The sequence below is a fragment of the Schistocerca piceifrons genome, chromosome X, assembly GCF_021461385.2.
Source record: "Schistocerca piceifrons isolate TAMUIC-IGC-003096 chromosome X, iqSchPice1.1, whole genome shotgun sequence".
Classification (NCBI taxonomy): Eukaryota; Metazoa; Arthropoda; class Insecta; order Orthoptera; family Acrididae; genus Schistocerca; species Schistocerca piceifrons.
Window position 1 is genome coordinate 758,611,351 of NC_060149.1, and position 26,287 is coordinate 758,637,637.

Here is a 26,287-nt window from a genome sequence, read left to right on the forward strand (position 1 = left end):
TGTTGAAAATAACTAATTTCAGAAAAAAGCTTACTACATGAAAGTCACCATCCCTAACACCATCACAGTAGGTGTTATGTAAACCAGATTCAGTAACACTGTAAATTGTTCCTTTTCATTCTGGTCATATATGTGACGGACAACTACTAAGTACGAGGGTCTTTTGATAAGACAGGTAAATCTCCATGAAAGAATCGAACATTTTTGTTGAGCTTTCATGACTGATAAGCCTGATTATTCCAATGATTGTATAAAGAAATTCAACAATGTATGGTGTACAGTACTGTTGAAATGGGTCTAAATTGGTCAGTGTGTCGATTATAATTAAAAATAGAGAACACTGAGTTTTGTGCTGCTATTAAACACTTCCATTTGATGAGATGGGCTGCCACACAAATCAAAACGGGATTGGATGAAGTCATGTAGTATCTACACCATCATAGGAGACAATTTAATTTTGGATTAATGATCTTAAATGTGGTCAAATAAGCACTGAATATGAAGTACACTCCTGCTGTCTAATGGAGGTCGCAACAAAGGAATACACTGATAAAATCCATGATATGGTAATGCAAGACCATCAACTAAAAATTTGTAAGCTTTCTGAACTTTTAGGCATCTCAACCGAGCAAGTGAATATTGTTCTGTACAGAGAATTGGCTATGAAGAAGCTGTGTGCAAAGTGGACTCCGCAATTGTTCACAGTTGAGCAAAATTGCATTTGGCACAACTTCTCAACACAATGTTTGGTGATGTCTGCAAGACTTTTTGTGTTAATGTGTGACTGTTTATGTAACCTGGATCCCAATTTACACACCAGAGTCAAAACAATGAATGAAGGCTTGTGAAAGTGCATTAAAAAAGGCAAGGACAATTTTGACAGCTTGTATGATGATCGCCACTGTTTTATGGGATTCCCAAGGAATAATCCTTATAGATTAATTGGAGAAAGACATTACCATAACTAGACCCTATTATGATTCATTGTTGGACCATTTGAGTCTTGTTGAGACTGAAAAAAAAAACAAGATTGGCATGCACGTTAGTGGTGTTTCAGCAGGATAATGCACCATCCAACACATCAGTGGTAACAACGGCGCAAGTGCATGAATTGGGCTTTGACATAGTTCCTCATCCACCCTGTTCACCAGACTTAGCCACAAGTGACTTCTTCCTATTACCTAACTTGCAACTCTGGCTTGCTAGGAAGAAATTGTCACCAACTGATGAAGTGATAGTTGTCGTCAATGAGTAATTTGTAGATTTTGACAAAACATATTTTTACTATGGAATAAAAAAGCTGGAGCATCACTGGACCAAGTGTATATCCATCAAAGGAGACTAAGTCCAGAAACAAAGTGAGTTGTTTATGAAACAAACATTTTTTTCTCATTTTTTTACCAGACATACCAAAACACCATTTCAGATTCTTCTCATATTTTGTAACATGATGAAGTCATTTAGGGTGTAGTGCTACATCCTTCTTATCACATTATTTTGGAACAGTTCTATATTTCAGATGACAGCTCTTTGACATATCCTCAAATGTGGATCCTACAGTTGTATAATGGTCCTGTTGGGCTGTTGAAACATAAACAGAAGTAGATGTACTTTAACCTTTACTAACAGGAGTTCCTTGTGAAGAATATCTCACAGTGCCCTTACTCTCTGCATTTCTCATGATACACTATCCTGTAGGAATATGTTAAGTATGGTAAACAACATTGTTTTTTCAGCAGGCTGGTTTTAATATTTGGCAGTTATTTTGTTTTCCACAATCACCTTTTTTACTTGTACACAGCAGTTTACCTCATTAACACTTAACATTTTTATGAGAATAATAGTCTTCAGTTGATGATGATGATCACGATGTCCCATACTCCATGACACAGTGTAAGGGAACGATGCAGGAGACCTGCACCGCCATACTAGGCAAGGTCCTAGTGGAGATGGTTTGCCATTGGCTTCCTCCAACCATAAAGGGGGTGAATGATGATGATGAAGACGACACAACAATATCCACTCATCTCGAGGCAGGGAAAATCCCTGACCCGGCACCCCGTGCTCGAGAAGCTAGAATGCTACCGCAAGGGTCAGTTATCATTCGCAATGATCATGTGTAAATTATATCTGAGGCTCCAAGTAAACAGGTGCAACTGAAGAACTATTGAACACTGTAGTCTCTGCTGCACCAGTGCTTTCTCATTCATTCATTGTTTATGACTGCACACCAAGAATAATCTTATTACATTTTTTAAATTATAAAACTGAAGAAAATGTCAAACTATGCTGCTGGAATGCTTCTAAAATATGACTAACATGACTGCATATCTTGCTGTACCTTATTATTTTAATGTTAACTTTGGCATGACAAGCATCCAAGGAACATACAGGGCCCACACTCACTCTGAGACTGAAATATCTACACTACTGGCCATTAAAATTGCTACACCAAGAAGAAATGCAGATGATAAACGGGTATTCATTGGACAAATATGTTATACTAGAACTGACATGTGATTACATTTTCATGGAATGTGGGTGCATAGATCCTGAGAAATCAGTACCCAGAACAACCACCTCTGGCCGTAATAATGGCCTTGATACACCTGGGCATTGAGTCAAACAGAGCTTGGATGGCGTGTACAGGTACAGCTGCCCTTGCAGTTTCAACACGATACCACAATTCATCAAGAGAAGTGACTGGCGTATTGTGACGAGCCAGTTGCTCGACCACCATTGACCAGACGTTTTCAATTGCTGAGAGATCTGGAGATTTTGCTGACCAGGGCAGCAGTCAAACATTTTCTGTATCCAGAAATGCTCATACAGGACCTGCAACATGCGGTCATGCATTATCCTGCTGAAATGTAGGGTTTCGCAGGGATCAAATGAAGGATAGAGCCACGGGTCGTAACACATCTGAAATGTAACGTCCACTGTTCAAAGTGGCGTCAATGCGAACAAGAGGTGACTGAGACGTGTAACCAATGGCACCTCATAGCATTACGCCAAGTGATACACCAGTAGAGCTATGATGAATACACACTTCCAATGTGTGTTCCCTGAGATGTCGCCAAACATGGATGTGAAAATCATGATGCTGTAAACAGAACCTGGATTCATCCGAAAAAATGGCATTTTGCCATTCGTGCACCCAGGTTCATCATTGAGTACACCATCGAAGGCATTCCTGTCTGTGATGCAGCGTCAAGGGTAACCGCAGCCACAGTCTCCAAGCTGATAGTCCATGTTGCTGCAAAATGTCGTCAAACTGTTCGCACAGATGGTTGTTGTCTTGCAAACATCACCATCTATTGACTCTGGGATCAAGACGTGGCTGCACGATCCGTTACAGCCATGTGGATAAGATGCCTGTCATCTTGACTGCTAGTGATACTAGGCCATTGAGATCCAGCATGGCGTTTCTTACTACCCTCCTGAACCCACCGATTTCATATTCTGCAAACAGTTGTTGGATCTCGACCAACGCGAGCAGCAATGTCACGATGTGATAAACTGCAATCGCAATATGCTACACTCTGACCTTTATCAAAGTTGGAAACAAGGAAATGTGATGGTACGCATTTCTCCTCCTTACACGAGGCATCACAACAATGTTTCACCAGGCAACGCCGATCAACTGCTGTTTGTGTATGAGAAATCAGTTGGAAACTTTCCTCATGTCAACACGTTGTAGGTGTTGCCACTGGCGCCAACCTTGTGCGAATGCTCTGAAAAGCTAATCATTTGCATATCACAGCATCTTCTTCCTGTCGGATAAATTTCGCGCCTGTAACACGAGATCTTCGTGGTGTAACAATTTTAATGGCCAGTAGTGTAGTACATCAAGTCTTTATCAGTACGAGCATGGTGAGGTAACATTCACCATACCCCTCATCAAGGAAACTAACATTTGATTCACAGCAAGAACCTCACTCCATCGCTTAAAATCCGATCCCGAGCTTATGACCCTACCAGCCAACAAAATCTCCACCACTCTGGTTATGAACTGCAGGAATTACCTAGCAGAAGCGTTCCACCAGCTGTCTGATATACCCACCTAAAAACCTTGTCACAAAGAGTCTATTCCAGAAATCCAGCATGTTCACTAGTCCCTCCTCATATCCTTAAGTCCATCCCAGAGGCTCTCCCTCGAGTCTGTCTCTCTCCTCAACACAACCACTCCCCACACTGCTACCTTCTACAGGCTTTCTGAAGTCCATAAACCCAACCACTCAGGATGCCCTACTGACACACCTCTCTTCTTGTGCAGCACTACATGCAGCCTATAACCTGTAACCTACCCTCTAATATAAAAGACACCAACCACATCCACTGCCAACTCTGCACAGTTGCTTTTCCTTTACCACTCAGAGCCCTGCTCATCTACATCAATGCCACCTCCCTCTACACTAACGTCCCCAATGACAATGGCCCTGCTACCATTGAACATTAACTTTACCAATGCCAAACCAACTCCAAACCTACAATCTCCTTTCCAGTCACCGTGATCAATTTTATTCTCACCCACAATTATTAATCCTTTGAAGGGATCAACTACAAATGAACCTATTGTACAACAATGAGCAATCACAAGTAAGCATCCTATGCCAACCTATTCACAGGCTATCAAGGGGAGTGCATCCTAACCACCCAGAATCTAAAAACAGTCACCTGGTTCAGATTAACTGATGACATTTTTGTGAGCTGGACCAAGGGTGAAAAAACCCTGTTCACATGCTTCCAGAATCTCAACACCACCTCTCCTATCATTTCACCTAGTCCTCCTCAATGCAACATGCCAACTTCCTTGATGTTGACCTTCACCTCAAGGATAAATCAGTACCTCTGTCTCCATCAGATGTGTCAACCACAAACAATACCTCCATTCTGACAGCTGACATCCATTTCATACCAAGAAGTCCCTTTTATAAAGCTTCAATACCAATGGTCATTACATCTTTAGTGTCATACAGTCCCTCTCCAAGTAATGGTCATTACATCTTTAGTGTCATACAGTCCCTCTCCAAGTATGACCCCACTTACCTAATATATCTCACACATCCATTGTGTATGAGGATGGATCCCATAGAGGAAATAACCATCTACAACTTAAGCACATCAAAATAAATTAACTAACAGACAACAGATTCAGTAGGGTTTAAAGTAGTATTAGTTGTTGGGTAACTCATTAGAGAATTTTTTGTAGTTTTTTTATTAGCAGACATAGTTGTGGTACTAAAAGAATTAAGTACTAGAAATACATAGTTAATAAATATATTGCTATTGAAGGAAATGTGATTTGTGTGCCCTAATTTAGTTTTTCAGGTAATAGTCTGTAATTATGAAGAAAAATATATCCACTGTCTGACCATAATGGAGAGCTAGCCTCGAGGCTCAATACCACTAAGGGCTGGAGCAAGTCAATACCATTCTCCGCCAGTGTAGTGAATACCTCTAGCCATGACTGGAAACTAGAAATATCCTACTTACTATACTCACCACCCCTTCCTCAGTGGTATCCTGCTGCCTGCCAACCCTACGCAATATCCCTTCCCATCCCTACTCTGTCCCTTGTCCCAAACCCTTGCATCAAGGATCATATCCCTGCAATAGACCTAAATGCAAAACCTGTCCCATAAATCCTCCCACTACAACCTACTCCAGTCCTGTCACAGGCATCTTCTGCATCATAAAAGTAAGGACTACTTGTAAAACCAGCCATGTCATCTACAAACTACGCTGCAACCACTCTGCGGCTATCTGCATGGGCGTGAAACTACCAAGTTGTCTGAATGAATGGCCACCGCCAATCTGTGGCTAAGGTGCAGCTGGATCACTTATTTTCTGAGTATTCTGCTCAGTATGATGTGCTTTACTTTAATGACTAATTCACAGTTGGCACCTTCTGAATTATTTCCACCTACTTCAGCTTTTACGAACTGTGCAGCATAATCTCCCCCTAAAACATATGCCTTTTCCGTGTAAACTCTCTGGCCTCAGTCTCCAGTAGACCCTGTCCTAAACCTTGCCATTAACTTCTCCGTTTCCACTCCAATACTGCACATGCTTCCTAATCCACCAGCGCAGCTTCCAGTCTTTTCCCCTTCCCTATTTCCCTCCATACCCTTCCCCTCACTCTCCCCCACTCCTGATGAAGCACAGCCACAAAACTCTACACCTAGCAACCCTATCCTGTCCCCACCACATCCCTGCACTCTCCTACAGGTAGCAAAGTGTCTTTCCCCAACCTTTCTTTGCAATCCCTCCTCCTCCCCAGGTTGTGCCTTCCCCTAATCCTCACCATCCACGCACATCAGACACAGTTGCTGTCATGTCCCTGCACCTGGAGACACTGGCCATGTGTTTGTGAGTTGTGGTAGTGTGCCTGTTTTTTATTTCAGAAGATGGACTCTGTCTGAAAGCTTAATATTTTAGCAGTCTTTTCCATTGTGCTTGTGTGTCACTAAGTGACTCCTTTATGTACATACTTTTCTTTATCAATGTTTCATTTCCCAATGGCTTCCTTGCTCAACAGATGTAGCAGCTGTATAGTTTGTGGTGCTGTAGTGCTAACAAGAAGAGACTCTGACATTTTACGTATCACTCCACGTAAAGCACTAATGGATCCTCAGTCTCAGCAACTTAAGAGTAGAGTAGTGATTTGTTCAGTGGGAACATGTGCGCAATGTGAAGCCCTTACAGTTGGAAAAATATATAATGTTCACATAGCAAGTTGTGACAATTTATACACTATGCAGCTGAACTCAACTAAAAGTTTTCTTCTCATTACATTTAATAATTTGTTTTGCCTGGGCTCTGTTGCATACTGGTTCATACTTAGACTGTCCATTAATCAGTAATCAGAAGAAACTTTACACAAGATAGAAGAAAACTGCATTTGAAAACATTGCAAACAGTAGTGTCAAAATGTTGTAGAATTTTATCATGAAGACGATACAATACACTTGCCACATGCACTTTATTATTCTGTATCAGAAGAACCAGAAAAAAAAACAGTTTTCTTCTATTTTAACATATTATTATGGTATTATTCTTACAGTGGCAATTACTACTTACAACAAATTTGGCACAACTACTGCATTATTGTAAATAGTTAAGGATCTTGAATTAATAGACAATGTCTAAAGTATTGTCAGTATTCTATAAATTAAATTAAATCTTAAAATTTTGTTACTAATTTGATTTCAGATAGTGATAGGAGTAAACTACGTATTGAGACATAAGAAAGTGTTTTCATAACTTTAATGAAAGACTGAAATAGTCATTAAACTCATTTTTCACTTGGAATCTTCTCCTATACCACATATAACTGAGATTGAAGTAAAAATTGATTTATGTAAATGATGAGCATATAGCAATATTTCGATTATACAAACCTACTTCTCTTTCTACATAATTGGAAATGGTCACCAATATACTCCCAGAACATGCAAATAACTACAAAATACTTCTTCAAGAACCATCTAAAAGATACTCTGAGTGAACCCACATGTTATGTCACTAGAGCCATTCCTATTTAGAACATGTCTGGTGCCAGGACAAAAGAATTCCTACACATTTAGAAGAAAATCAATGTAGTGGGAATTCCTCTGTAGTATACAATGGGTTTTTATGGATAAACAACTGTAATATATATCTAAGAACTCTTACACTATATGTCAGACATTTTATATCTTTGAATAGAATATCAAAGAGTTTTATGGCTGAGAATTGCATTCCTTCCTGTGCCACAGTTAGATTCACCAAAGGGAAGTGCAGATCACTTTTTATTCTAGCATTGTATTGGCGAATATCTCTGTTACTTTCAAACTACAGTGAGTTGAGAACAAATATAATGAGTGAATAAATGTGCTGCAAAGATGTGTTTAAAATTCCCTATTGCTTAACAGATTCCTCAAAAATTTATATGTGTTGTCATCACATTTAATTCTAATTACTTCCTTTTGTGTAGAGAATACTTGCTGCCTAAGTGGATAGTTATCGTGGGATAAACTGATTAATCACTAACATTGGACATGAACAGCAATGGGCCCATAATAGAACTCTTTGGATTAATCAGTGTAATTTCTCCCCATGAAGGTAATATGGTGTCCCTGTTTGCAATTTCAATATAACAAATAACCAAAATTGCAAAATATCTCTATTACTTGATCATGTCTAGTTTTGGGTTTTTATTCATAACCCATCCTCAAATCATCCATCCAATCAGAACAAATGTTACTCCAGACACCAAAAATTAAATAACAGTCAGTTTTCACAGGAGTACAATGAAAGTGATCACAAAAGTGGATACACGTGTCATGATCATTTTCACTGTATTCCATTTTGCTAATAATTGTCATGATTTTTTGCTGCGTGGAATAATATTTGTTCTGCTTGGTTGGATGATCTGAGAATGAGCTATGAATACAAGCCTGAAACTGGTAATCATCAAGTAATAAAAAGAGCATTTTGCAACTTTAGCTGTTTGTCATATGGAAATGGTATCACAAGTAGCTGGCCCTTCAACAACCCAGCATGCTGGAAACTTATGTCCCTCTTTGTATTACCCACAAGCCTAGTGTAACATTTTTCATCCTGAGTCACAAATAGGAACTAAATCTGGCATGTGCTGAACAAGCTATCCCATAAAAACTTAATTTCTCCTACAGTACATTTTGATTGAACAATAAAATGTCTTTAATAAGTCAGAGACAATTCCAAGTGATGATCCTTTACCATTTAAAAATTTTACTATCTGTTAAGTGAAGATATTATCAGCTTTATCAGTAGAGTGATGCTTTTGAGATCCCAACTGTGATTTTGTAAGTATCCAATTACTATTCAGGTGGATGACAACAATTAAGAATGTTACGTAAGAGGTGAGAGTTGTCAATATTTAGTAACATCTGTGAAGTCAGCTTTCTTATAAAATATGCCCAACAATGGTGTACGTTAACCTGTCTGAGAAAGTTTACTCTGAGCTAATCAAATAACTGCAGATTCAAACCTGAATTATGTATACAATACACAATGGATCAGAAATATATGATTAATACCAAGAGAAAACACTCACCAAATGAAACAACCACACTGACAGTATGGATGGCAACTGGAAATGAGATTTGTTCATGTGTTCAATAACAGATTAACCACATTCTAGGAAAGGGTATGGGCATTTCTGGTATCAGACAGTAAGGACTACACAACAAAAAACCTATATTTCTAATAATTTGTGAAATTTTAAGAGAGTTCAAGGAGAAAAAGTAATCAAGTAGCTTTCCTTTATAAATTTTGGCAAGAATTAGGATTTGGTAGTGGAAATTTGACTAGAGAAAATTCTGTGTTGCAGTACCACAGCTATCATTCTTGCACAGTTGGAGTTTCACATCAAGTCATGCAAATGAGTGCTCACACTGATGGGTATACGAGGGTGTCCCTTAAATACCAGAAAAACAATACTGAGGACGGATCTTGTGTCGTATGTATTTCTGCCACTAGGCACGTATAGTGCAACTTATTGCTAGTACAGTGCACCTGTGTTGTCATTTGGCTTGTTCTGTTCATCTGCAGTGATTGTTTTTGCTGGTATTGTTTTGTTCTTGTTTTACTTTTATGATGACAAGTTTAAGTGAACAACACATAGCTGCGAAATTTTATTTTATACTTGGTAAATATGTTGCTGAAACTGTTTTAATGTTGAAAGCAGCTTACCAGGATGAAGCTATGGGAAAAACTCAAGCGTACGATTAGTTTGCTCAATTTAAAACTGGCGACATGTCAATTGATGTTAAACCTTTTTCTGGACATCAATCAACTGCCCAAATCAATGATAGTTTGTATCATCGGGTCACACCATCAACTAAACCTTTACTTTGAAGTTTTAAACAGAACAGTGTTTGTCAAAAAGACATGATTTGTGCCGGCCTGGGTGACCAAGCGGTTCTAGGTGCTACAGTCTGGAACCGCGCGACCACTACGGTCGCAAGTTCAAATCCTGCCTCGGGCGTGGATTTGTGTGATGTCCTTAGGTTAGTTAAGGTTTAAGTAATTCTACATTCTAGGGGCTGATGACCTCAGAAGTTAAGTCCCATGGTGCTCAGAGCCATTTGAACCATTTTTGAACATGATTTGTGGAAGACAGGAAATGGTTCTTCCAAAACGACAATGCACCTGCACACAGCCATCACTGTTAGACAGTTTTTGGGTAAAAATGGCATGCACCTTACTCACCTGACTTGAGTCTCTTCGACTTTTTCTTATTTCGATGCATGAAAAGGTGCATGAAAGGACACCAATCTGACAACATTAAAGAAGTTAAAAATGGAGATAGGAGCTGTCAGCCATTTCTAAAGACGACTACAAAAAAATATTTTGAACAGTGGAAGCACCAGTGGGAGTTATAATGGAAAGTATTTTGAAGGGGATCAGGTTATTTTCTACACAATTTGAAAATATATAGCTTCTAAAAAATAATTTAAGTTTTTCTTTTTGGGTATCCCATAATATTATGGGAGGACGACGGTTCAATCCCACGTCCAGCCATCCTGATTTAGGTTTTCCGTGATTTCCCTAAATCACTCCAGGCAAATGCCGGGATGGTTCCTTTCAAAGGGCACAGCCGACTTCCTTCCCTGTCCTTCCCTAGACTGATGAGACTGATGACTTCATTGGCTGGTCTTTGCCAAAACAACCCCAACCTCATAATATTAGACGGAATAAGTATTAACTTGCACTTTGATCATATTTGTTGGATCCTAAGGTTGTTGAGGTTGTTGTCTTTGATACATTTAAGTGAGTTAAAAGGGACATTAACATCCAACATTTACATGTTTGTGTATTTATCTTCAACAAAATATAGAGTTAATAAAGAAATTAGTTTCTGAAATAACACAGTTTTATGAATCACGAAATTAAACACAAACACAATTCCCAAATATATTTTGTCTCATTATTCTCTAACATTCTACTCTAGTGTATAAGTTGTCATAAATACATTATTTTGTCTTCTGGAATTCAAAAGAAAAAAAAACCTATGTTATAGCAAACTCCAGGAAGAGAGAGAGATTTGAGTGCTGAAGGTTAAAAAATGAAGCGAGTTCACCCAGGCCCCAACATCAGATTAACTCACCTGTAGGAGATCCTCATCATGAGGTCATAGTGACCTGCCTTTAATATCTAACCTTCTACATCTACTTTTATTTCACAATCCACTACGGTGGAAGGTACCTTGTACCACAACTAATAATTCCCTTTTGTATCCCACTCACAAATCTAACAAGGGAGTAACGACTGTCTGTTTTCTTAAATATGAGCACTAATTTCTTTTTTCTTCTCTTCATGATCTTTACTGTGTGCAGTAAAGTTGTTCTGTGGTCTGTCACAGGGGATTATTCTCTAATTTTTTTCAATAGGTGTTTCATGACAAGAACATAATCTTCCCTCCAGAAAATTGCCAGCACTGAGGATATGAATTCCAAAAGTCATTGGAAGTCACATGCAGAAATACTGAGCCATCCTGCCTCTATACCCATTCTTAATTGTAAAAGAGTTGCTGATGCAGGATTTTTGTACGTGAACTGACCTCTCAATTACATCCCATAAATGTTTGACAGGATTCATGTCAGGCAGTCTGGGTGGCCAAATCATTTGGTCAAATCATCCAGAATGTTCTTCAAATACAAACAACTGTGGCCCAGTGACAGGGTGCATTTTCATCCATAAAAATTTTATCATTGTTTGGGATCATGAACTCCATGAATGGCTGCAAATGGTCGCCAAATAGCCAAACAAAACCATTTACATTCAATAATTCGTTCAGTTGTACCAGAGGACCCAGTTCGTTCCGTGTATGCCAAGCCCACACCATTATGGAGCCGCCAACAGCTTGCACAGTGGCTTGTTGACAACATGGTCCATGGCTTCGAGGGGTCTGTGACACACTCGATCCCTACCATCAGCTCTTACAAAGTGAAACTGGGACTCATCTGACCAGGCCTTGGTATTCCAGCCATCTAGTGTCCAAGAAGAGGCACTGCAGGTGATTTAGTGCTGTCAGCAAAGGTATTCGCATTTGTCATCTCTCCCACAGCCCAATAATAGCAAATTTCATCACACTGTCCTAACAGATATGTTCGTCATATATTCCACATTGATTTCTGCGTTTTTTTTTTTTTTTTTTTTTTTTTTTTTTTTTTTTTTTTTTTTTAGTGAAGTTTTGCTTGTCTGATTAGCACTGACACTCTACACAAATGCCACTGCTCTCCATCATTAAGTGAAGGCCATTGGAAACTGTATTGTCTGTCATGAAAGGTGATGCCTGAAATTTGGTATTGCCAGAAAACGCTTGACACTGTGGATCTTGGAATATTGGAGTTCACAATGATTTCTGAAATGGAATATCCCATGAGTCCAGCTCCAACTACTGTTCTATGTTCAGTCTCTTAAATCCAGTCATTCAGCCATAATCATGTCGGAACCTTTTCATTTGAATTACATATGACAGCTCCATCAATACACTGCCCTTTTATACCTTGTGTACACAATTCTACTGCCATCTTTACATTTTCATATATTACTATCCCATGACTTTAGTCACCTCAATGTACAACACAATATATTCACTGATCTAACACAAACTGTTATCTACTACCCACAATATGCTCAGATGTTGTGATATGAATGTACACCTACATCATATTTTTTACATGATGTTCTTACTGCTCATATTTCATTAATTTTAATGTTATTACAGCAATGTCAAAGAGAAACTCCCTGTCAGTTAATAAGATGAAATAAGTATGATTATGTGAATTTGCAGCTGCAGAATTTTTCAGCGTGAGCAGTAGAAAGATTTCCACCCTGGAGCATTAATTAAAAGTTAGTCTCACTTTTACTTTGTGTTAAATTCAAGCAGCAAAAAGTAATATCTCTTACAAAAATTTCACATAAAAACTTTTGTACATTAATGGTATTCCTAAATTTTTCTCTCAGTTCTTGATCTACTTGTTTGAGGGGTATCCAAAGTTCATTCCAGAACCACTACAGAGCTCCAGGTGTGCCATCATGAGAAATATTGCAGTGTCCAGAGTAGCCTGATAGGCACTGGAAAATCACAGGTTTTGTGTGTAGGTCTATTCCATAATGTACGGTGGGTATGTTTCAAAAATTTGGCCTGACAAGATTTATAATTTAACGGAACATAGAGTTCTCAAATGTTGTTAAATTAAGTGTTACTCATGAATGTAATACAATGCCGTAAGAAAAGATAATGTTTACATTTTTTTTTTTTTTATAGTAGGGAAGAGGGAGTGGTGCGTAAGCTACTATTATTACCATCAAATAATTTGATTTCCAATTCCATGAAAATAAGGATAAATTTGAAGAATTCCATATGAACTAGGAGATAAGTGATACTTCTACTGCGGTTCTCCCTCATGCTTGCTCCTTATGTGACACCTTTGACTATTCTTGTCAGCTCTCTCAAGAGACTGATAATGCTACTGATCTGGTCCAACCAAACCAGAAGATGAATAACAGCTATTCTCCAGGAATGTTTTTCAGTCCAAACCACTATTTTTTAGACTGTGCCTTACATGCTGCCCTGCAAGACAGGCATGTTGTGTAGGGGTAATTTTGGCATGTGTTATGAAGATAATTTTCATGGCAGGCTATAAGTAAGAGGCAAGAAAAGGTTTCCCAAGCCTCAGATATGTAGGCTGCCTCACTCACACATGATACGTGTGTTGTGAGAGTAGTATTGACCTGCTCTTTTGACCTGTTATACAGCAGCCATACATGCGGATGGCACCACATACGGGAATGTCGAAATGAATAGAGGAGGAGATGGACAGAGATAGATAGCAGGAGAGAATAGGTAAGGACAGAGGGAGCAGGAAGGGAGAATGAGGTGGACACAAAGACAGGACGACGAAAAGTTAGAGATGGGAAGGGGGGTGGAGGAAATGTATGCAATATATGTGTAAAATGCGAACATGTTGAAGGCCACAGGGGAAAGCCTATTCATAAAATACTTTCATTATATTGCTGCAGCTAAAAAATCTAAATTTTTAGCAAGTATTGAGTGCAAATGGTGCACCAGAGTAACGTTTACATAACCTTAACACTGATTAGCCAGAACACTATGACCAATAACCCACCATCGATATAAACCCTTCCAGGTGACAGCAGAGTGACGTGTGTGGAATGACTACTAGTCAGTCATATACATGGTGCATGTAGTGTCAGTGAGTGTGCTGTCCATGTGCAGAATGAGTAAGGCACACCACCTGTCTGAGTTTGACCAAGGGCAGATTGTGATAGCCTGGAAGCTCAGCATGAGCATTTCAGAAACTGCATAACTTTCAGGTGTTTGAGGAGTGCTGTGGTGAGAGTCTTCAACATGTTGCAAAACCAAGGTAAAACCACATCCAGACACTGCGCAGTTGTGCGACCACCCCTCATTACAGGTGTCAGATGTCATAGGCCGGGCATACTGGTAAAATAGGACACATGGTGGACTGTGGCAGAAGTAACATCAGACTTTAATACTGGGCAGAATACAAGTGTGACTGAACACGCAGTGCACTGGATGCTCCTTATGATGGGAGTCTGCACCCGATGACACATACATGTTGAAGGCCACAGGGGAAAGCCTACTCATAAAATACTTTCATTATATTGCTGCAGCTAAAAAATCTAAATTTTTAGCAAGTATTGAGTGCAAATGGTGCACATCATGATGTCGACAACTGAAACTGAAATAGATACGTGATCATTGGTACTGGAAGGTGGGGCAGTGTCAGAGTGGCACAAGGTCTGATGCTGATGAATCCTGATACCTTCTTTATCATGACAATGGGAGGGCGCAAATCAGTCATCTTCCAGGAGAACAGCTTCTTGACAGCTGTACCGCAGAATCAAGACAGGGCGGTGACAGCTCCATTATGCTCTGGGGAACATTCACGTGGGCATCCATGGGTCCAGTTGAGCTGGTGCAAACCATCAAGATGGGCAAGGATTATCGTACACTGGTTGCAGACCGTGCGCACTGCTTGATGAGGATAATGTTTCCAGACAGCAGTGGCATTTTCCAGCAAGATAATGTACCATGTCACAATGCCAGAAGTGTGACAGAGTTGTCTGAAGAACACAGTAGCAATTTCCAGTTAGCACGCTGGCCCCCCCAACTTGCCAGATGTGAGCCCGAACAAAAACATCCAGGATGTGATTGAACGTGGCGTCGGAGGACATCGCCCCACCCCATCCCAGTAATTTACGGGAATTAGGTGACTTGCGTGTGCGGACGTGGTGCCAGCTCCCTCCAGCGATCTAGCAAGGCCCCGCTGATTCCATGCCATAACGCATCATTGTTGTTATCAATGCCAAAGGTGGACATACAGGCTTTTAGGTAGGTGGTCATAATGTTCTGACTGATCAGTATATGTCAGTAATGTCAATTTACTTCCAAAATGGGTGCCTAACAAAATTCACCACTGTAAAAGTAACTTCCATCATAGGGTGCACTTCAACTGAACACTTCATAAAAGTGACTCTCAATTTGGAGTACCAATAAAAACGAAATAACTTACTGAAAGTTGACACATAAAGTTGGTTTTCTAAGTTCAGTCACAGTTAAAAGAAATGATTAAAACCTATGCACTTGTGAAAGTTTGCAAGAATCTACAGCAATTTCTACACTCTCAAATTAGTCATGTTCGTATTAAAAGATGTAAAGCAGTTTTCATTTACTTTAACATCTTTCATTAGAAAAATTGCTAAGAAAATGATAATAAAGCCTCTACCAGATTAATGCACTGTGTACATTGTATCCAGATGAGGCTGATAATGGATAGATGAAATGGGAAACAAGGTTGTTTTAGTGGTGATGCTTTTGTCTCCCTGCAAAAAAAATCATGTCTAGTAGTAGATGCATGAAAATGTGAGCAATTATCTGTCTATAATAAATCTGTTTTAGTAAATTTAAAAATTGATTTTCACTCAATATGCCAAGAACATACTAAAGTTCCTCACATTACACATCAGTGGGGGATGCGAACATAAAATTATTTCAATTAAACTTTGAACTGATGCGTATTATCATTCATTTCTTTCATAATCTGCCCTAGGCTGGATAAAGAAGGACATGTATCGTTAGGAAGATATTCAGATGTCATAATTCATACAGTGAAGTGTTGAAATCCACACCAATAAAAGAACAATGCCACACCCATATGTAAACGGCACATAACTGTATCGCAGCAATAGTTTATTTAGAAAGGACCACTTAAGGAACATGTATCAGCATGAATGTAACATAACTGCAGTGAAATCTCCATTTACAGAGTTTAATTAATCTGTCTCATCAAAAATAAATAAGTTAAAACTGTTGATAATTAAATAAAGTGACAAAGATTCTGAACATTTCTTGGGCAGTGTCATGAACACATTGCATTATTTGCTTGAGCAGCACCTACACTAGGTCAGAAGTGCACTTGTTCAATAGTAGATAAGAATGGGGTTTGATTACACGCTACTTACAGTTGAAATTGGTTAGAATTCTCTCACTCCCACTCCTATTAGTGTTGAAAGTAGCCTTTATCATTAACATTAGGCCAATAAAATCAATTATGAAGACACAAATTAGACAGCATCTGATTTTCCATCAGCTTTGAGTGGCATAAAATGGCATTTCTAGCATTCATTTTCCCACATCCATAGGTTAAAATAGGACTGAACATGTAACTGTGGCAAAACTTAGTGGGAAACTTCTATGTCAGTATTTCACACTGAGAAATACTTCATCCAAGCTATAGTTGATCTCTTTCTCCACGCTTTTACAACTAAGCTGACTCCTTTTCTAATGAACTCGATGACAGTGTGATGCTAAATTAGCTTCTCATTGTTAGCTGAAACGCTGTTGAAGATGATTTTAGCAATGTTTTGAAGTAAATGACAAATATCAGATTATTAAAATGGAGAGTTACGAGTCTGCAAGGTATGGTGCTGCATATTAGAGATGGTGTCTGCCAGGGAGTTATCACGTAAAAGTGTATTTCTTAAACAGAAATGAATAAGTGTGTTTGTTTGCAAGTGTGTGGGACTGGATTGTTCAAAAATAGTTCAAATGGTTCTGAGCACTATGGGACTTAACATATAAGGCCATCAGTCCTCTAAACTTAGAACTACTTAAATCTAACTAACCTAAGGACATAACACACATCCATGCCCGAGACCGGATTCGGACCTGTGACCTTAGCAGCAGCGCGGTTCCACACTGAAGTGCTTAGAACTGCTCGGCCGCATTGGCCAGCTGGGACAGGATGCGTGGTGGTAGTGTATGGTGAGAGAAAACTTTATATAACATTTATCCCCTCACTGAAGGTAGAGTCTCATGATCTAAAAATACCCTGTGTGTTGATCTGGATGATCCATATTGGTTACCTCTGTAAAGCTCACACTCTGCTTGGATAGTAAATAAGGGACGAAATATCATAACAGATATTGGGTACCAATAATAAATTAAAACATTTCAAGGCAGTTAAAGTAAATCATAACTTTAAAAAATAATGGCAGCAGGATCCTGGTGTGTTGGAAGCAGTACTGTTATGACAAGAAGTGGCCATTGGCACGATCAAATAGTATTAAGTTCCATGTCAGAGACAGTAATGAAAATAATTTTTTTATATTACTGAACAATTAAACAAATAAGTGTAAAAACACCTGCATGATGTTCTCTTCTGCTTTTGATACACTGCATTTAACTGGCTGTGAGCCTAGTGTGGCATAGTATTTAATATCTGTAGTTAGATTAAAATTTGCACCTATGTATGGGCAGTGGAATTGTATGGTAGTAAAATCTATATTCATACTCTGTAAGCCACTGCTAACTGCATGGCAGAGGGTATGTCCCATCATATCAACACCAGTTACTAAGGCTTTTGACTGTTCCACTCACACATGTAATGTGGGAAGAATGACTCTTGAAATGCAACTGTGTGTGCCGTGCTTAATCGATAAGTTTGTCCTCACGATCACTATATGAGTGATAAGCAAGGGATTTTAGTATATTCTTCAGGCCATCATTTAAAGCCTCTTCTCAAAACTTTGTGAGCAGACTTCTGTGGGCTACTTGATGTCTATCCTCAAGGATCTGCCAGTTCAGTTCTTTCAAAACATCTCTGTGACATTCGTCCAGAGATAAAGCAAATCTGTGACTATTCCTGCTGCCATCATCTGTATACGTTCATTACCGCCTGTTAGTCCTGTTTGGAATACAGGTTCCATACACATGAGTAATATTCTGTGATGGGTTGCACGAGTACTTTACAAGCTAGTAGTGTTTCCTTTGTAGACTGACTGCATTTCCCTAGTATTCTACCAATAACCAAAAGTCTGCCACCTGCTTTACCCATGACTGAGCTTATGTGATCGTTTAATTTCATGTACCTATAAAGAGTTATACCCAAGTATTTGTATGAATTCACGGATTCCAACTTTTACTCATGAAACTGCTTCCAAGATCATGACGAATACATGATGAGACTACACTTAAACATCTGCAGTAAACAGAAATCCCATAAATATATATCCTTGACACTTACGCAACTAGGTGAACGTACCTGGCCCTATTTCAAATAGGAAGAGTACTTGAATGTGGGTGAGAAGTACAGCAGAGAATGCTTTACTGACAGGACTGTGTGAATTGTGCGGTTTTTTTATAGACCTACGTACCTTGCATTGCATAGTAGTAAAAGAAAAACTCATTCCCTTTTTTTTCTTCATTTGGATGTGTGTCTTCTTGAGGCTTTTGGTCCCTTGGCTGACCCAAGAAATATTGGAGAATGATTTTAAACCTTCTGCACGAAAAGAAAACTCCCCAAGCAGTGACAAACAAAGCCATTGCGTACATAGTTATTTCCATAAACATGGTTCTACGTTACGTAAGTAGCACCTGTCCCAGCACGAGTACCTTAGGCCTACCACTGAAGTGGTGAATGTCGGTTGGAATTTTGAAACAGTTGACAGCAGTCTGCGATAGTAAAGGATCAGAGAAGTAAAAACATTTGGCGCGATCGTTGGACTCGAAAGAAAATACTGTTTTCTTATTCATTTAATGAAAACCACTCCAGTTGCTGTCGGAAACTATTGCGTCCACATTGCCGCACTGCACAAAATTTTTCCGAAGAACTTAAAACTGGCCTGATGTCAAAAACGAAACCGGTAGTGGACGCAATAAAGTTATTCATTTAATGAAAACCACTCCAGATGCTGTTGGAAACTACTGCGTCCACGTTGTCCCTCTGCACAAAATTTTTCTGAAGAACTTAAAAATGGCCTGATGCAAAATATGAAACCGGTAGTGGACGCAATAAAGTTCTCAACGCCAACTTGAGCGATATTCATTAAAAAAGGAATAGGGTTGCGGATTCAGCACATCTTCTGCACATGGAGCAACTAATTGTTTTATTAGTGCAGACGTTTATTAGTGCAAACTTTTGATGTACTGGTAACATAGTAATTGTAGCCATCTTCCTGAAGCAGCTGTTTTGTCCATACATGGCTATTCAGCTCGAGTTCATGCACAATTGTCCCACATGAATATGAATCAAATGTCACATATAGCACTGTAGCCATAATTCATGAAACAAGAATAGTCACAAACGTATAAGTACATGGTATAACATAACAATTCGCCAGTGTGAACGGTATTTGCTTCGTCATACATTACTCGCGTTGAAAAGGACCGTTTACCAATTACAGAAAAGGTCGGTATCATGTTGGTGTATGGCTATTATGAACAAAATGCCCAACGGGCGTGTGCTATGTATACTGCTCAGTATCCTGGACGACTTCATCCAAGTGTCCGGAGCGTTCGCCAGATAGTAATGTTATTTAAGGAAATGGGAAGTGTTCAGCCACATGTGAAACGTCAGTCACGACCTGCAATAAATGATGATGCCCAAGTAGGTGTTTTAGCTGCTGTTGTGGCTAATCCGCGCCGGCCGGACTGGCCGAGAGGTTCTAGGCGCTACAGTCTGGAGCCGCGCAACCGCTACGGTTGCAGCTTCGAATCCTGCTTCAGACATGGATATGTGTGGTGTCCTTAGGTTAGTTAGGTTTAAGTAGTTCTAAGTTCCAGGAGACTGATAACCTCAGAAGTTAAGTCCCATAGTGCTCAGAGCCATTTTGCTAATCCGCACATCAGCAGCAGACAAATTGCGCCAGAATCGGGAATCTCAAAAACGTCGGTGTTGAGAATGCTACATCAACATCGATTGCACCCGTACCATATTTCTACGCACCAGGAATTGCATGGTGACGACTTTGAACTTCGTGTACAGTTTTGCCACTGGGCAGAAGAGAAATTACAGGACGATGACAGATTTTTTGCACGCGTTCTGTTAAGCGACGAAGCGTCATTCACCAACAGCGGTAACGTAAATCGCCATAATATACACTATTGGGCAACGGAAAATCCACATTGGCTGCGACAAGTGGAACATCAGTGACCTTGGCGGTTTTATGTATGGTGCAGCATTATGGGAGGAAGGACAATTGGCCCCTATTTTATCGATGGCAATCTAAATGGTGCAATGTATGCTGATTTCCTACACAATGTTCTACCGATGTTACTACAAGATGTTTCACTGCATGACAGAATGACGATGTACTTCCAACACGATGGATATCTGGCAGATAGCTTGCGTGCGGTTGAAGCGGTATTCAGTAGCATATTTCATGACAGGTGAATTGGTCGTCGAAGCACCATACCATGGCCGGCACGTTCAACGGTTCTGACGGCCCCTGATTTCTTTCTGTGGGGGAAGTTGAAGGATATTTACTATCGTGAACTACCGACAACGCCTGACAACATGCGTCAGCGCATTGTAAATGCATGTGCGAAAATTACGGAAGGCGAACTACTCGCTGTTGAGAGGAATGTCGTTACACGTATTGCCAAGTGCATTGAGGTTGATGGACACCATTTTGAGCATTTATTGCATTAATCTGGTATTTACAGGTAATCACGCTGCAACAGGATGCATTCTCAGAAATGATAAGTTCACAAAGGTACATGGATCACATTGGAACAATCGAAATAAAATGTTCAAACGTACCTACGTTCTGTATTTTAATTTAAAAAACCTTCCTGTTATCATCTTCAGCTTTTGTAGTCCTGTCTTCCTCAGTTGCATGTAATATTACGGTATATCGGTAATTTTTACTTATGGACCGTCTGACAGCTATGTCAAGCATTCCCTGTCAACGTGTACAACAGGTTCAAGAAAATTCATCTGAAACTCCATAAGACGATACAGCACATAAAATTCAACAAAACATGCAAAAAGAACGATTTAATTCCAAGTTACATTAATGTAAAGGTTAAAAACAGTTCTACAGTGGCACAAAAGTCGAAATCATTTGCAGGACGATATTGGTTACTACATGAAATTAAGATGCTGTATTCGAAAAAACAGCACCTAAACATGATGCTCTATGAGACTCATCTAGAATTGGCAAAAAACGTAGCTAACGCCGCAGTTTTCATGACACTAGTAGAAAAAACTGAACACAACACATACACAGCAATGAAACATTTACAAAACAAACATAAACAGAAGATAATGAAACTAACAGTAAAAAAGACGCAAAAATACATTAACGTTTTAAATGTGAAACCACATGAACACCAACACACATTCCATCCACGCTTAGTTAACCTAACAGAGACAGAATTACACGAAAATGAAAAAAATGCTCTTGGAAAAAGGTTTGAAACACTGCACCAATAGCAAAGTGAACAATCATTACATAGAAAATCTCATAGTAGAAACTGAACACATCCTTACACGTGAAGAACAACAAAATAATTATGAAATAAACATAGGACTGACAAGAGAACTAGTAAAAGAAGAAATAAAATGCGTAATAAAACAAACACAGCAGACACACAATAAGAACAACCAAACAGAAGCAGCCACTATGAAAAGGTTACAACAAAAGTTAACAAACGATAACATATTAATAACAAGAGCAGACAAGGGAAATGTAATAGCACTCATGGATAAAGAGCAATACATCACAAAAACCAAGGAATACATAAATACCAATGCCATACAAAAACTGAAGTCAGATCCAACTGAACGATTCCAGGCAAATGTGAAACGAACACTGAGAACCATTGAACACACACTCACAGACAAACAGAAATACTACTTAACAAAGAAAAACCCACAAGCACCAACACTCCGCAGTCAACTGAAAGTACATAAAGACAGAATGCCAATGAGAGCTGTTGTCAACTTCAAGAAAGTCCCAACATACCGCATAGCCAAACACCTCCAAAAGTTAGTTACAGAACACTATAAAGTAGAAAACAACAGAACAGTGATAAACACAGGAAACCTAGTAGAAAACATACAGAACATACAGGTACCACATACAGCATCACTGATTTCATTCGATATAGAAAATATGTATACCTCCATCCCTATCACAGAAACAATAGAAATCATAGAACAAAATCTCTCATCCCACAGCAACCTCACCACAGACGCAATAAAGAAAATAACAGATATGCTCAGACTGACAACTGAACAAAACTACTCTCAGTTTGAGAAAGAATATTATCTACAAACTGATGGACTGCCCATGGGATCCCCAATATCAGGAACACTAGCAAACATTTTCATCAGTCACCTAGAAAATCAGATATTTGAAAAGATAACCACAAATGAAAGTTTCAAAATCACATATTGGTAAGGATATGTGGATGACATTATTTGTCTGGTAGATGAGCCAAGTGAAAAAATAGATGAACTCCATTCAGAAATAAACAAAGCTCATCAGAACATAAAATTCACACTTGAAAAAGAAAATCAAATAAATTTTCTTGACATTACAATTAAAAAATAAAATGGCAAACATACATTTAACATCTTTAGAAAACCAACAGCCACAGACACAATAATACATTCCACATCCGACCACCCCCACAGCCAAAAACTTGCAGCACTGACACACATGTTACATAGATTACACAGAATCCCACTCAGCAAGAGAAACTATGAACAAGATGTGAGTACAATCATACAAATAGCTAGGAACAACGGGTATAACACACATGTGGTACACACGATCAATCAAAAAATAAAAACACAAATACAAAACTAACACAACATTTCCAGAATACAAATGAACTCACAAGCTGAAAACTTACGAACACACTCAACAAACACACACAATGACAACACCACACGGAAAAGAACCAGATGATACACCATGACCTACACACATAAACTAACACACAGAGGTGCAAACATCCTAAAGAGACAGGGTTTCAAAATAGCATATAAGCCTGGGCAAACCCTTCGATCACACCTAAGCCAGCCAGCTACCAAGAGGGACAAATTCCAACAATCAGGAATATATAAACTTGACTGTCAAAGTTGTGATGCAGTATACATAGGCATGACATGCAGGAATTTTGAAACAAGATACAAAGAACATATCAGATGTTGGAAGTATGAAACAAACCATTCCACTTTTGCAGAGCATTTAAAACATTATAACCATAATCCTACAAACATGGAACAAGAAATGAAAATAATGAGAATAAGCAACCATGACAAACATCTTATACAAATGCAAGAAAACTTCCACATCCAGAAAGCCATAGCAGAAAACAAACATGTGATAAATGAACAAACTCACATCAGCACAGGCTCCCTACTACACTTAGTAAAGGAAATGATTACATAAAACAAAAAAGCTCTTCCCCACACCATCTGGCCACACACACACACACACACACACACACACACACACCACACACACACACACACACACACAGCCAATAAAAAATAAATAAAATAAATTATATCACCCCATTATACAGACACACACACACACACACACACACACACACACACACACACACACACACAGCACAAAAAACATAGATAACAACAAAATACACACACACACACACACACACACACATATGCATACACGAACAGACCACAGATACTTCAGTAGTTACACTCATAGGGTTGGCAATAACATTCGATCTTTGGCAAAAACATTCGACAGTCGGCAATAGAAACTAAAACATTGCATTAAAACAAGCGTTCAGTTCACAGTACTGTGGAATGTGGGGAAAAACCGCAAATTGGTGTTCATAAGAAGAAGAACAACACACAAAATGCAACAGGAGCGTAATATGTAAGAAATTGTCCACGCAACCTGTAAGTACAGTTCAAAACATTACTACTTAATAGGAAATACCAACCACCAGAACTGTTTATAACCTATAGGCACTGTGACAAAAATGTAAATTAAATAGCTAACATATGTACATATTCCAGGCCACTGATCATGCATTGCAGAAAATAAAGGCGAAACGCGTATGGCACTAAAATTGTGTTTTATTCAGTTGCTGTCAGACGGTCCATAAGTAAAAATTACCAATATACCGTAACTTCCTGTTATCAACTTGTGACTATTACAGCACCATCTATCACAAAGCGAAAACAGTGGTCCAACTAAAACATTCATATTTCTTTACATACTACACGAATATGTAATAAAAAATGGGGGTTCCTGTTTTAAAACAAACGCAGTTGAGATCCTTTTGACCTATGGCAGCGCCATCTAGTGGGCCAACCATAGTGCCATCTGGTTTTCCCCTTCAAGCTAGACAAGTTTCGTACTTCGTAGTTTTCTTCGTTTGACGCTTATTTCGTGAGATATTTGGACCGGTCACGATCAGTGGAACACCCCGTATATATATTTTTATTTTCTTTCACTTATTTACTTTTTTTTAATTTTTAAAATTTTAAAATTAAATTAGTCTATGTACCAGAATTCCAGGAGTCAATAACGCCTCTGATTGGCGGAACGTCCAAATGTGTCTTCTTGAAAATTTAATGGAGATTCTGTTTGTAGTGGCTTCAGAATATCATGTCGAGAAAAAGGTATCGGCATCTCATGGCTTGGACGTTTCCGCTGGAAGGCGGGTCATGAAAGGCGCATTGTGCCTTTAGTATTCCATCCCGATGCAATTTCTCTGTTTCAAGGTCAATGTGAATCTCCAAAGGTTACAGTAAGCCTGCAGTGATACATCGGAATATACTAACGGACTCCCAATAAAGGTTCAAGGCACAGGCTGTTTGAAGCGTTACTCTACCTGGACAGAAGTCGGCATTGTGCCTTTTGTATTCAATACCGAAGCAATTTCTGTGTTTTACCGTCAATGGGAACGTCAAAGGATTACAGTAAGCCTGCAGTGGTGCATCGGAATCGACTACTGGACTCCCAGAAAAGGTTCAAAGCAGAGACCGTTTGAAGTGTTACTCCCCCTGGACAGAAGTCTGCATTGTGAAGGTTGTGTTCCATCCGGATGCAATTTCTGTGTTTCATCGTCAATGTGAAGGTCCAAGGGTTACAGTAAACCTGCAGTAGTGCATGGGAATTTACTACTGGACTCCCACGTTCGGTTCAAAGCACAGACTTTTGAAGCGTTGCTCCCCTTGACAGAAGTCGACATTGGGCTTTATGTATTCAAACCTGATGCAATTTATGTATTTCATCGTCAATGTGAATGTCCAAGGGCTACAGTAAACCTTCAGTAGTGCATCAGACTCTACTACAGGACTCCCAGAAAAGGTTCAAAGCACAGACTCTTTGAAAAGTTACTCCCCCTGGACAAAAGTAGGCATTGTGCTTTTTGTATTCAATCCAGATGCAATTTGAGTGTTTCATCGTCAACGTGAAGATCCAAGGGTGAGAGTAAAGCTGCAGTGGTGCATCGGATACTACTACTGTACTCCGTGGAAAAGTTCAAATTACACACTGTTAGATGTGTTACTCCCCATGGACAGAAGTCAGCATCGTGATATTTTATATTCTATTCCGATGCAATTTCTGTGTTTCAAGGTCAATATGAAAGTCCAAGGGTTACAGTAACCCTGCAGTGGTGCATCGGAATATACTACTGGACTCCCAATAAAGGTTCAAAGCACAGTCAGTAAGCCTGCAGTGGTGCATCTGAATCTACTCCTGGACTCTCAGGTAAGGTTCATGGCACAGACTGTTTGAAGCCTTTCTCACTCTATGTGGAAGTCCGCATGTGCCTTTTGTATTTAATCCTTATGCAGTTTGTGTGTTTCATCGTCAATGTGAAGGTCCAAGGGTAACAGTAAAACTGCTTTGGTGCATCGGAATCTACTGTTGTGCACCCAGGAAAAAGCACAGTCTGTTTGAAGCGTTACTCCCCTTG

At 39.2% G+C, this 26,287-nt stretch overlaps 1 protein-coding gene across 1 annotated transcript in view; it reads right to left on the reverse strand.

Annotated features, from left to right (window-relative positions):
- LOC124723088 overlaps positions 1-18,927 on the reverse strand; it is a 33,448-nt gene extending 14,521 nt beyond the window's left edge. Inside the window, exon 1 of the mRNA XM_047248267.1 lies at positions 18,739-18,927. Coding sequence (XP_047104223.1) covers positions 18,739-18,916 — 178 coding nt within the window. The 5' untranslated portion in view covers positions 18,917-18,927. The remainder of the gene's footprint in view (positions 1-18,738) is intronic.
- Between the last annotated feature and the right edge of the window lie 7,360 nt (positions 18,928-26,287).